Source organism: Bos taurus, chromosome 11 (assembly GCF_002263795.3).
Source record: "Bos taurus isolate L1 Dominette 01449 registration number 42190680 breed Hereford chromosome 11, ARS-UCD2.0, whole genome shotgun sequence".
NCBI classification, from domain to species: Eukaryota; Metazoa; Chordata; class Mammalia; order Artiodactyla; family Bovidae; genus Bos; species Bos taurus.
Window position 1 is genome coordinate 101577692 of NC_037338.1, and position 13700 is coordinate 101591391.

The following is a 13700-nucleotide window of genomic DNA, read 5'->3' on the forward strand; positions in this document are numbered from 1 at the left end:
TGATAGGATTAATTGGGAAACCCCAAGACTTTACTGTTTCTGTTTCCCATTTGCCAGAACAAATTCTGGTGCCAGTGGAACTTAGACTCTGGGCCATTACTGGAAAACCCTGTTCATTGATGTTATGTTTCAGATGTGTTCGCCACAGTCATCAGAGAACCAGGGTACAGTGGAACGAGGATCTTTTCCCCTTCCTCAGCTCCGTCTTGAACCCCGTGTTCCTTTTAGACAGTTCCAGATGAATGACCAAGACGGGTAAGGCCATTGCATTGTAGTCACGGATGTAGAAGTCACCCTGGTTGGCGATATTGGGACAGTACAGTGGGTTTACATAGGAAAGTGCTTTGAGACCTCAGAAGCTAGAGACCCACCTGATACTCCAGGGTGTGTGGGAGGGCTGGCCTCTGGGGCAAAACGAGAGGAGGGGTTGTGAGTTCAGGTTCCTGATAGTTGTTTATTGCTGTCACCGTAGATTTAACACCGAGCATCTAAAACTGTAAAATGAAGCAGAACTTCTCTTGGGGATGTATTTGTTGATTATATGTTCTTTAAAAAGGGGAGGATTATAATATCAAGGGCACACGTGAACCTTTGCAGTGAGGGATGTAGTTTTGGAGAAGTATTTGGGTTTGCTTCCATCTGTGTATTTGACACCAGCCCAGCGTCTTTACCCTTCTCTCTGTCATCAGAAAAGAAAATAGACTGGGAGTGAGCCGCCCGATCCGTCCACTGAGGCCGCTGGTGGAGCGGGTGCCACGACCCACCATCGTCAATGCAGAAAACCTGAAGGGCCTCGATGACCTGGACACTGACGCCGACGATGGCTGGGCAGGTGGGTGGTGGCATTTGCCTGTGGGCTCTCGACTGGCGGTTCAGCAGGCGGGGATTGCACTCTTGTTTCTGCTTCTTGCCAAGGTTGGCAGTTCCTGTGACAGAGTCTACGGGGACCCCTGAGGGCAGGGGCAGCAGACAGCCTTGGGCCCTGAGAGGTCCTTGCTGGTACCCTTACCAGCAGTTGCTTCCTCACGCAGCCACGTTGTCCGTCTTGGTCTTTCATCTTACTCTTGGAGGGAGAAAGAGTTTTTGTAATGAAAGAGTTAAAACAGGAGTGTGATGAGCCCCACACAGTGCCCTGTCACTGCATTTCAGCAAGTTCCAACATTCTTCATTCTCATAATCACCCACACTCCTGATCTGATTATTTTCTTTAAAAATTCTTTTGGATGTTTGTTTCCAAGTAAAAGGCACACATTTAGTTGTACAGTTTTGGTAAACCCATGTGCTTGAGCAGCACAGCCACGTCAAGACACAGTGCTCACTTGTCCCTTCCCAGCCAGTCTTCCTCCTGACTCTGCCCAAGGCCTCCCCCTTCTGATGAATCCTAACTGCAGATGGGTGGAGTGGTGCAGCTTTCCTTCAGCTGTAAGGTTTGTGAGATCCATCAATGTTATTACATATGTCCGTGGTTGCTTTTAATTACTGAGGTATGTGTCATTGTATCAAATCCTGTAATTTGCCCGAAAGTTTATTATGGATGCTGTTGTCCTTTCTCTTGAGTTAATATCCAGTAGTGGAGTCGTTGGTTAAAGAGGAGGTGTGTGATTAGGTTTGTCAGAAGCACGCAGACCTCCGTGGTGGCTGGTGTGCACTCCAGCGGCAGTTCTGAGAATTTGGCTCTGCATCCTTACAGTGCTCTGATGTTCATCTCTTTAATTTTAGCCATTCCAGTGGGTGTGTAGCGTTAGCTCATTGTGCTTTTAATTTGCATCTTGCTGATGAGTAATCATACACTCGTTTTCATGCCGATTTGGCTACTGGTATCTTTTTTGAGTGTTCAGATACACATCCTTGGAGACTTAACATTTCACAAAAGTTTTGATCCATTTTCTCAGCACTGCGTTTTGATTAGCAGAAGTTTTAAATTTTGGTGAAGTTTAACTTATAAATTTGTGTTTTTTATGGTTTATTGTGTCTTTTATAAAAATCTTTGTCCCTCCTGGTGGCAAAGAAACTCCCTTATGTTTTATAATTTTAACACTGATTTTTAGATGTGTGGTCCATGTATTAATTTGTATATGGTGTGAGATGGGAGTCAGGGTTCATTTTAATCCAACAGGATACCCAGTTGTTCTACACCATTTGTGACAAGACTCCTCTTTCCCTGTGGCATTGCTTTGACACCTTTGCCAACAGTTGATTGATCACATAAGTGTGGGCCTAATTCTGGACCCTGTTCTATTTATTCATCCTTATGCAATACCACACTGTAGCTCTGTAGTAAGTTAGTGTAAGTTTCCCAGCTTTGTTTATTTTTAAGGTTATTTTACTCTTCTAAGTCCATTTTCATATAATTTTAGAATCTTTTTTTAAAAAAATGATGTATGTAAGATTTGTAATGATATAGATATCACTCTTTTTCATCCCTGATAATTAGGTAATTTGTATTTTTTTCTCTTGTTCACTTCTGCCAAGAGCTCATTAGTTTTACTCATCTTTACAAAAAGCTTTTGGCTTTAGTTTTCTCCATTGTTTTGATTATTTTCTAGTTCACTGATCATTTTAATTGGAACTTCCTAGATTTCTCATTTAATTCCATTGTAGTCACAAGGACATATTCTGTGTGATTTCCATTCTTTCCAGTTTATTAAGACTAGTTTTATCACTAAGATACGTGGTCTGTTTTGGTGAATAGTCCAAGTGCATTTGAAAAGAGTGTATTCGATAGTTGGATATCACATTCTCTATGTATCAGTTTAGTCAGGGTGGTTGGTAGTGTTGTTCATAACATTTTTGTCTAGTTCTATCGTTACTGAAAGTAAGGTATTAGACTGTCGACTACAATTGCAGATTTATCTGTTTCTCCCTTTAATTCTGTCAGTTTTTGCTTCATTTATTTTGAAGCTGTTCCACACATTTTTTATTTTTATGACTGATGTGCTGACCGTTTATATTGTTTTCACGTACTCTTCATCTCTCCTAACACTTCTTGCTTGGAGTCTGTTTCGCCCAGTGTCAGATCATTGTTCTGACGGTATTTATTGCTGTCGTGCTGTGTTTTTGCACCCACACCCTTCAGCCCACTTGTGTCTGTATGCAGCGCGAGGCTCTGGGAGATGGTATGTGATCATACTTGCTTTGTTGTCAGATCTAACTCTAACTGGATTGGGCTTTTTGTCACATCCCTTTTTTCAGTGATATAATTCATGTGACAGATTTTCATATTATATAAAATTTGCCCCCTTAAAGTCTACCATTCAGAGATTATTAGTATATTAACAAGTTTGTGCAGTCATCCCCACTGTTGAATTCCAGAATATTTCCATCACCCACAGAAGAAGCCCCATACCCATGAGCACTCACTCCCAGTGACCCCTCCCTCCACACACAGCCTCTGGCAAGCACCATCTACTTTCTGTCTGTGGATTTACGTGTTTTGGATGTTTTGTACAAATGGAGTCTCACAGTAGGCTATGAGGCCTTTCACACCTGGCTCCATCACTCAGCATGATGTCTTCAGGGGTCATCATGTTGTAGCGTGTGTGTGAACTTTTTTTTTTTGAATATGGCCAAATCCTGTTCCATTGTGTGCATCTGCCGCATTTTGTGTACTTGCTCATCAGTTGATGGACACGTTCTGCCGCCTGAGCCACTCGGGTTGGGGAAGGCCCTGGGGCGAAGCAGCCACTCTCAGATCTCACCTCTCGGGAGTGTGTGTTGGCGGGGAGGCCTCCTGGCTGGTTTCTACCTGCTTCTGCTCACTCCTCACCTTCTAACACACTTGCAGAAAACTTGGTCTGCACAGATTTAAGGACTGTTCTCTTAACAGCATTAATTTAACCAGGGAGGCTACTGTGCTGTGACCAAAGCCAGTACTGTCTTTCGCTTGTATTTTTGTTGGTGTTGTTTGTTTAATTTATTTATTTTTTAATTGAAGGATAATTGATTTACAGAATTTTGTTGTTTTCTGTCAATCTTCAACATGAGTCAGCCATAGGTGTACATAAAGCTCCTCTCTTTTGAACCTCCCTCTCTCTCTCCCCATCCCCCCCGCTCTAGGTTGATACAGAGCCCCTGTTTGAGTTTCCTGAGCCAGACGGCAAATTCCCGTTGGCTATCTATTTTACATATGGTCACTTGTATTTGTTTTAATATGATATGTGTTTATTTGGCTGCATCACGTGTTAGTTGTGGGATCCAGATCCCTGAGCAGGGGTCAGGCCTGGGCCCCTGCATTGGGAGCGTGGGGTCTTGGTCTGTGTCCTCCACTTCTCTCTGCAGTGTGTGTTCTGGTGGTGGCAGCCGGGGGTGCCCCTTAGCCAGGTGGGCTGGCGCCCTTCCTGCCTGGAGGCAGTGCTCCCCCCGCCCCCAGCGGTGCTCTTCCCACTGTTGGGATGTGCATCTTGTCTCCTTCTTGCTGGCCCTCCTCCTGTTGCAGGCCTCCATGAAGAAGTGGACTACTCCGAGAAGCTGAAGTTCAGTGATGATGAGGAGGAGGAGGAAGTGTTGAAGGACGGCAGGCCAAAGTGGTAAGGGCGCCATCCCTGCTCACAGCACCGCTCCCGGTGGCGGGGGTTGAGGGGGGCATGTGACACTTTACAGATGTTTGTGCACTGGTGTTCTCAGAGCTCCCGTGCGCTTTGCATGTCCTGATCACCCCGGCGACCTCACGTGGCCAGACACCGTTTCCATTTTGCAGATGGAAGGACAGCTGTTTGGGGGCGGGGAGCCAGGGTGGTCACCAGGCGTGGGTGGCTGAGTCCTAGCTGTTTAGCCACCGTGCCCGCGTTTTTCCCAAGTGTGTCTTGTAGACTGACTGTTCTGCAGACTGCCATGAGTGTGTGGTGCCCCTAAAGGCTTCTCTGGCCAAGCAGACTTGGGAAACCGCCTGGGTTCAGCTCTACTCCAAGGGTGCCCAGAGCCTAGGATGTGCGTGCTACAGCCTGCTGGGGATCTGGGCGTGCGGGGGGGAGCCGAAAGTGGGGTATGCCACGTAGCCTAAGCATATTTGACAACTTGAATCTTTTCTCTCTCTTTTTTTGGATCATTTCATTGGATTGATGCTTGCTCCCAATACCATTTGGAAAATACTTAAATTGTAGTCTAGCCAGTCTAGTTTTTAGCAGAATACCAGTAGCATGGGCTTGTACTTTTAAAGTAGTACCTATGGTCGCTTTAATTTGCATCCCCACCCCACCAGCACCCCAGTATTGGCAAATGTGGATGCTTCTCTTTGTATGGAATTGCCTGTTTCCTTTGTATATATATCTGTTAGACTTACTGTGCTTTCTGTTAAAATGTGAGTACTGGTTTATATTGCTTAGATAGTAGTGTTTTGGTATTTTTTCCCTTTGTCTGTTTTACTGTCAGTAATTGAATGTTTATGTAGTGGGTCTGCAAGTCTTGTTGTGTCATCTTCGGCTTCATGGCTCCTCTTCTGCAGGGAGCTGGTAACGCTCTTCTGTCACTCTTCCTCAGCTGGCACACAGGCAGTTAGCTAATTGAGGCTTCTGTAATTTATTTTAATGCTGCTTGATTTCAACTGAAGCTTTGGATGCCCTTGGGAAAGAAATATCTATGGGTCAGTTTTTGGAACTAAGCTCAGAAGGAGATGTGATCCAGAATTTAAATCAGTGGAAATGTGAAGCCCTGTAGATTCATTGGAGCAGCAGGCCACTCCGTTCCTCTCTCTGAATTGATGTGACCTGACTGTCCATCTGAGAGAGTGAGACTCTGGCTGTAGTGACCAGGGACACACCACATTGAGTCCCCAAGCCGGCCACCACTCAGTGTTCTCTGAGCTGGCTGAGACTCCTCCTGCAGCCCCCACACGCGATGGACTCCCGAAACCTCCCTGGCTCCATCCCTTCCTGTTCACTGTCTCTGGGAACACTGGGACCTGCATCCTTTCTTTCACGCAGCATCCAGAGGCTGGCCGGCCTGTCCCTCCTTCCCTGTCACCGTCACCCTGTGGTTTAGTCATCGTCTTTGATAGACTTGGGTCTTTCCTGGCAGATCCGGAACCTTTTGTTGGCCCTACACCTCGGCTTGCCGTCAGGAGGCACCGGCAGTTGTTGCTCTGTCTCTGGTCTTCTGACTCTCCTCACCTGCCTCATCTCCCTCCACCTCCAGAGCGTCTGTGCATGTGTGTGTGTGCTTGCAGGAGCACGTGTATTAGCCAGGCCTGACTCCCTGGCTTTCTCTGTGCTCCCCCTGGGCTTTTGGGCACCACTTCTGCACTAGCAGAGGTGTGAGTAGATGCACACGTGTTTTGTCACAGAGCCTTTGTTTGCACCACAGCGTGTAAAGGTGAGCACCACTCAGCAAGCCTTCCCGGAGCCTCTGCTGGCATCTGTCTCCTCCTCCTCTATCCAGTGTGTGCGTTGCTCCTCCTGCTCTTTGTAATGTATCACTTAGTGAGCCTTCTGCTGTCGTGAGGAGCATTTGTTCAGTCCTGGGACGGGGCTTTGGCATAGACAGAAGGGCCTGCAGTGGGAGGCCTGGGTTCAACTCTGTTAGCTCTTTCTTGTGAACAGCTCCCCAACTTCCCAGAGACTCAGTGACCAGCTCTTTAAAATGGAGGAAGTAGAGGCGTTTTTGTTTTTGTTTTTTTTGCAGTAGATGAAGTAATGGGTGTGAGGCATCCTGACTGGAGCTGTGTCTTTAAGACTGACTTGGTAAAATGGGTGCTGGTGTAGGTGCTCTGGGTGGGTGCGCCGTGGGTCTTTTATGAAGGAAATCAGTTTGTAGAAGCTAACTTTCGAATTGCTAATGGTCTGATGAGACCATGCCTGGGCCAACCAGGAAAACCAAGTCTTCACGGTTTGTCCTAGGAACAGTTGGGACCCCAGGAGGCAGCGGCAGTTATCCTTGAGCTCTGCAGACAGTGCTGATGCCAAGCGCACCCAAGAGGAAGGAAAAGACTGGAGTGAAACAGGAGGCGTGACCCGTGTCGTCCGGAAGGTGCCGGAACCTCAGCCGCCTTCCAGGAAGCTGCACAGCTGGGCGTCAGGCCCTGACTACCAGGTACCGTGGGCACTGCGGGGGAGGAGTCCTGTGCCCGTTTGGCTGGGGGACATGGATGTTCGTGTGCGCATACACAAGCCGTTTCCAAGTTCAGCTGACTAGAGATCCAAGGCAGAGACTCCAGCAGGTCACCTGAAAGGCTGTTCTATGCATTTACAGTGAACAGGAGGGGATGGAGCCAGGGAGGTTTCAGGAGCCCACCGTGCGTGGGGGCTGCAGGGGGAGTCTCAGCCAGCTCAGAGAACACTGAGTGGTGGCTGGCTTGGGGACTCGATGTGGTGTGTCCCTGGTCACTACAGCCAGAGTCTCACTCTTTCAGATGGACATTCAGTTAGGTTTCACTGAGTTCAGTAGTCTGGTTGGTTTTCTGAAAAAGTCTAAGCAGACATTTCTCTCTCTCTTTTTCTAAGCTATTTTAAATTGGAGGATATTTGCTTTACAGTATTGTCTTGGTTTCTGCCCTACATTAACATGAATCAGCCATAGGTATGATATGTCCCCTCCCTCTTGACCCTCCCTCCCTTTTTGTTTTTTTTTGACCGCACTGTGCAGCATGTGGGATCTAGTTCCCTGCCCAGAGATTGAACTCGGGCCCCCTGCGTTGGAAGCGCAGTCTTAACAACTGGACCTCCAGGGAAGTCCCTCTTTTTATTTTTTTTTAAAGTTAAAAATTATTCTTTTAAGATTTTGAGAACAGTCACAAACTTACAGAAAAGTTGGTGTAATGCAAAGAATATTTTTTCCTGAGCCGTTTGAAGAGTAAGTTGCTAGTCTGATCAGGCTCCACCATACAATGAATGCTTCTTAGGTCAGCACAGTCGGATCCAGGAAGCTCGCGTTGACGTACCACTGCCACCTCGTCGGCAGACTCCATCCCACTGCCCCCACTGCCCAGTTGATGGTCTTGGTGCAGAGGAATCTGGGTCAGGGTCAGGTGTTCTTCAGTGTGAAGTGGACCCTCAGCCTCTGCTCCGCTTTCCTGAGGTTGACGCTCTGGAAGATCAGAAACCAACTGCTTTGTGCAGTGTGCCGTTTGTCTGGAGCTTCCTCATGGTGGGGTTCAAGGCTTCCCTTTTTTGGCTAGAGTCTCTCAGAATTGGCACTGACTGTTCTCATTGCTCCCGCCTGGGTGACCCTGGTCCCTCTCTGCCTGCTGTGACAGCCTTACTTTAATCTCAGGATTGAGGTGCTGGCTACTGGGTTTCACAACATCGAGCTTTTACATGCACCACAGATTCGTAATTGATAGCAGTTTTGTGGCTAGTTACTTTAAGACTATGAATATCCAGTTTCTCATCAAATTTTTAATTATATTGTTTCTGTGGATGTTCAGGTTTTCTTTGGTTTGGGGGCTTCAGGCTGGCAGCCGGGTGCTTTTCACTGTCTCCATTCTTTTTTTGAGGGATTCCTTGCTTTCTGGTAGAATAAGCTTTTCCAAGCTCATTTTGTCCTTATCTAGCTTTGGAGTCAGCCTTTAATGACACTTATAAATCAGTATGTGGGCACCAGGAGTGCTGCTGCTTCTGGCCTTTTCCGTGGATAGTTGGGAAGTGTATGTACGTGAGAGAGACACACACACAGACACATACACATGGAGTTGGGGAATGTATGTATGTGAGACACACACACACACACACACTTCATTCTGGCTGTTTTCCGTTGTCTCCCTAGTCTTCCTGTTTCTACCCTCACCCTGTCCCTTGCACAGGTGCCCTCCTCAGCTCCTCAGATGTCAGCCCCTCTCCCAGAGACCCTGAATTCCCTGCTGAACCATCTCTTCTAGAAGTTCCTTCCTCCTCCCACTTGATTGGGCTCCACCTTCCTCATCAGCCACACCTCCATGTGGACACCCTGCTCAGCTGCCTAGGTTCTGACCCTGCTCTGAGCTGTCTGACCCCCTGGGCGCAGGCCTGGCGCTGCTGCATTGCCTGACTCTGGGATGGAACTGAGCAGGAAGGGTGAGCTGCGGAGGGGAGGCATTCATTTAAACAGACTGGCAGCCTTGCCATTTCCAGTGCCCTGTGCTGTTTAAAGGACTTCCACGTCTTCCTCTAAAGTGAAAATACCCGTTATCTTGAGTCTTTTGTGCTGAGCACATATCATCTCTTGCTAGGCATTGTGCTCATACAGGGGACACAAGAATGAAAACAGACTCAGTACAGCTCTTAGGAATTATCTTGCGATTAACCCAGATTTCATCCTTATATTGGGGTTGCTCAGTATTCAAAAGAAGGTTCTTTTTACTTTGATCTGCTCATAACAACCCTGAATTATCTTGAGTGTTTTTATTATTATCTAGAGTCAACAAAGATAAAATCTCTTATCATTTCATGAATCCAAATTTCTGAAAAGATTGTCACAGCTTAAATGTTTTGCAGAATATTTAGTTTATAAAATGATAGCTCACTTCCGGCAGTTTTGAAAGGCATATGTATAGTTTTGATGAGATGCACATACCCTTTGATGGTATTTAATTTCTGGGAAATTGTGAAGGGAATAATCAGGGGTACGCCTTAGGGATCATCCAGGTGTCCTGAGCATCAGGGGGTGAGATGTGTCCTGGTGAAGACTAGAGGTGAGATAGTACACGGCTATTACAGTGCCTGGACAGATGGCAGTGGTCGGGGCAAAGTAAAAGGAGAGTGCACACTTGGCCCCAATTAGATTATGTAAAAAGTACCTTTGTGCTTCTAAATTAGACATTTATAATCTTGTAGTAATTGTCTCTGGATTATAAGAAGTTAGTTTTTAGAAGAAAAATCACTCTCTACTGTCACTGCTACTTACTGCTTTTATGGAGGTGTAATTTACATAAAGGGCTTCCCTGGCTTCTCAGTGGTATAGAACCTGCCTGCCAGTGCAGGAGACATGGGTTCAATTCCTGGGTCAGGACTGTCCTGTGGAGAAGGAAATAGCAACTCACACCAGTACTCTTGCTTGGGAAGTCCTGTGGACAGAGGAGCCTGGCGGGCTACAGTCCATGGGGTAACAAGGAATCAGACACAACTGAGCAACTGAGCACTATTTTAAACCTGAGGCAGCCTTTCTCTTGAACCTTATAGTCCATGGGGTTGCAGAAGAGTCGTACAAGACTTAGCAACTGAACGATGACAATTAAAATACAAGAAAAGACACAACAGATCTTGGTTTTATATGTCTGATGACTTTTCAACAGTTACATTCATCTGTGTAACTATCCCTCAAAACAAGAAGTTGCTGTTTTTCTGCCAGTTGTATGTCATTAGACTTCCAGCGGCTGGGGTCCAGGGACCCAGCCCATCCTTTGGACTGCTGCATATTCTGCCTGCAGCCTCTCTTCCTGCAAATCAGTAAGAAATCTTCCCAGAATGGAGAGCTTTTCACACTGCATCGTTGGCACCCTATTGGTTGTCTAGTAACTTAACAATCAACTTGAGACTTAAAAGTAGATAAAATACCTTGAAGAGATGTTTTTAGAGATGCTGTTTCGTTTTTACATTTGATCAGTTTGAAACCTCACGTGTGAGTGTGAGTTCTGGTGTCTTGGGGCTCTTTGTATCCAGAGGTTCATCTGCTTTCGTGGGAGGAGCAGTAGGGCAGCTCTGTGGCTGAGGAGTGATGAGCATGTGGTTTTCTGCTCCTGTTCTTTAGCAGTGGATACCCTGACCTTGCGTGCCCAGAGGTGGCTGCCGGAGTGCCTATTCTCTTGAGTGTTTCCTGCATTTCAGTCATGGTGTTAAGAGGTTTGCAAATGATTCCGTGCACCTTTACAACCCGGAGGGCTTCCTTGATTATCAACAGTTTCCAAAAGAGAAATTAGGGTTTAGACTGTTGGTGCTTGCCCAGCCCTCTTTCCAAATACAGTGTAGGGCAGAACAGGATCGAAGCTCAGGTCCTCTTGCCATAGGCCTCTTGAAGGTACCCAAGGGTCTTGAGAAGGGAGCTGACCCCCTCCAGGTGGTGACCTGTCTCTGAGTTGTGACATCCTCTGACCGTCTTCTCTCAGCAGAAATCCTCCATGGGCACTGTATTTCGGCAGCAGTCTGCCGAGGACAAAGAGGACAAGCCCCCACCGCGGCAGAAGTTTGTCCAGTCTGAGATGTCCGAGGCTGTGGAGCGAGCCCGGAAGCGCCGGGAGGAGGAGGAGCGCCGTGCGCGCGAGGAAAGGCTGGCTGCCTGTGCTGCCAAACTCAAGCAGCTTGACCAGAAGTGCAAGCAGGCTCAGCGGGCCAGCGAGGCCCAGAAGCAGGCGGAGAAGGAAGCTCCCCGCTCTCCGGGGGCTGAGAAGGTGACTCCCCAGGAGAACGGCCCTGCCGTCCACAAAGGTGAGCAGTGAGCCTGGCCCCTGACCTGGAAACAAGGGCTGTGTCACTGGGCATCTCCCTGGCTTCTTAGCATGAACTGTGGCCAATGGCTGGATACACAGGGATCCCAGTTGTTAAGAGTTCAGGCCTGGATCAGGGGCCTGGGTTCACGTCCTGTTTTCACCACTGAAGCCAGCTGGCCACGTGCTTCCCCTCTGACAGCTCCCCTCTGACTTCCCACTTTCCTCGCCCATGAAGTGGGTTGGGGAGAGTTTGTACCCACCTCCTGTGCTCAGGGTCCTGGGAGATGATGTCACGAAGCACATGGCACATTTCTACATGCAGAAGCACCCGCCTTCTCACGGGTGCTTCTAACGAAGCACTGTCTTCGTTACCACTACTGCTTGGCAGAGGAGATGTGGGTGCCGGAGGACCTCAGTAGGAGCACAGCACTCTCTGTGACGCTGAAGGAAGCCTGCCCACTTTTTAGAATACATTTTCCCTGATGTTATTCCTAAAAGGACTGGATCACGTGGCTGCACTAGAGACACCAAACAGTGTTAAGTGGTGAAGGGTGTCTCTTGCTCTAGTTTTTAATAATATGATCAGTTATGTTCTTTGTGACTTTCTTAAATGAACTTAAACAAAGTCTCTAAAGTAGAGAAGGGCCTGATGTTAGTTTTAGTTGCTGAAAGCTTCTCAGATGGAGGGCGTACCAGTGACCTGGTGGTCATCAGCGCCCTTTTGGCCGAGGAACTCAGATGCTGGTCCTTCTGTAAATGCTGTGTCACTGAAGTCTGGGTGAAGCCTGGGCCCAGTGTCAGGGACCTACTGAGGGGGCAGTAGAGAGTCAGGGAGTGGACCGCAGGGTGTAGAGTGGGCCTGGGTGTGGGATGTGTCCCCGGCTCTTCCATATGCCCCCTGCCCATCATCAGTCCTCTGGAACGCTGCCCTACCTCCAGGCTTTGCACTGGTGTTTGCTCTCTGCAGTAGATTTCTTAAGAATGGAAACGTCAGTTATAATAAAGCTGGAAAAAAGAATGCAAAGCTGGGATGGGGAAGACAGCAGGGGATTCCAAGGGGCACAGTCTTGGAGATGGTGGGGAGCATTCCATTTGAAGTGCACTCCGTGGACTGGCCCAGTTAATGCTCACAGAAGCCTCGTGGGATAGTTGCAGCTGTCGTCCTCAGAGGGGCTGCCTGGCTGGCCTGACTCACATAAATGGATGGAGGTGGGGGCACGTGGGCTCCCTTTGAGGCCTCATCCACTCTGTTGCGCTGGGTCCATTTTAATAGACCCTCTCTCACTTGGAATTGTATCCCAGCTCTACTGCCGACCGTGCGACTTCAGGCAATTCATCTGATCTCTCCACCCTTCGTTTTCTAATCTGTGATGGGGGCCAGGGGGAGGCTGTGAGCTTGGGCATGGGAAGTGTTAGCCCAGTGCTGGGGTTTGGGGATGCAAATAGTTTAGCAGTGGAAAGTATGTGCCTACAAGAAAAAGCATTTGCCATTAAATATTCACTCAGCCAAGCTTTCATGAACTGACCTGGCCACTCCCCAATTACTTGTTCTGTAGGCTCCCCTGAGTTCTCTGCCCAGGAGACCGCCAGCACGTTTTCAGAAGAAGCCCCCACAGCTCCTCCAGCAGTGGCTCAGAGCGGCGGCAGTGAGGAGGGGCCCCGGGAGGCTGGCTCCCCTGCACAGGAATTCAACAAGTACCAAAAGTCACTCCCTCCCAGATTCCAGCGCCAGCAGCAGCAGCAGCAGCAGGTAAACAGGAGACGCTTAGCCCATATTGTAAACAGACCCGCCCCTCCGTCTCCCTGGCCCCTTCAATTAAAGCAGATGACACCCACCCTCCTGTACCCCAGTTGCCAGCAGGGACATGGAGAGTGGGGGCCTTGGAGATCAGCCCTGGCCTTTCATTTCTCCAGGTAATTCATCCTCTGGATGAAAACCTTTGTTGGTAGTTTGTGGACCCTGTTGGCTAGCATTGAAAGGAATGGCTGGTGGTGTCTGAGTGGTTTTTTCACTGAGAGGTGTACAATGTGGCCACTCTTCAAACTGACGGCGGCCCCACCCTGGAGCCTCTCTGGGAGGAAGAGGCCTGGGGGCTGTGTGGTGAGCACTGGAGAGGAATGTTGGCTTTGAGTTAAAGGCGGAGGCTTGTAGGATTCCGTCAAACAGCTTTGGGTTCTGGTGCTAACGGTGCTGCTTATCTAGCCATGTGGGCCTTGGACAGGTCAGTGTGAAGCGGAAGGAATGAAGCCCTGACTCGGCGTGGTGGTGAGGAGTCTGCGATGCCTGTAGACTAGTTTATCGGTGGTCCAGTAGTGTCTTTATTGGTGTTCCATTAATGTTCTTAAAACGTTGTCTCTCTCTTTGTTTTGG

At 48.2% G+C, this 13700-nt stretch overlaps 1 protein-coding gene across 16 annotated transcripts in view; it reads left to right on the forward strand.

The window, feature by feature from the left end:
• PRRC2B (proline rich coiled-coil 2B) overlaps positions 1-13700 on the forward strand; it is an 84415-nt gene that overhangs the window by 40544 nt on the left and 30171 nt on the right. For 10 of the 16 annotated variants that reach the window (XM_024999593.2, XM_024999601.2, XM_024999598.2 and 7 more), the window contains 6 exons: positions 134-255; positions 690-832; positions 4436-4526; positions 6831-7023; positions 11009-11327; positions 12886-13079. In XM_024999593.2, coding sequence (XP_024855361.1) covers positions 134-255; positions 690-832; positions 4436-4526; positions 6831-7023; positions 11009-11327; positions 12886-13079 — 1062 coding nt within the window. The remainder of the gene's footprint in view (positions 1-133; positions 256-689; positions 833-4435; positions 4527-6830; positions 7024-11008; positions 11328-12885; positions 13080-13700) is intronic. The other 6 variants (XM_024999595.2, XM_024999599.2, XM_024999606.2 and 3 more) reach the window with 2 other exon arrangements.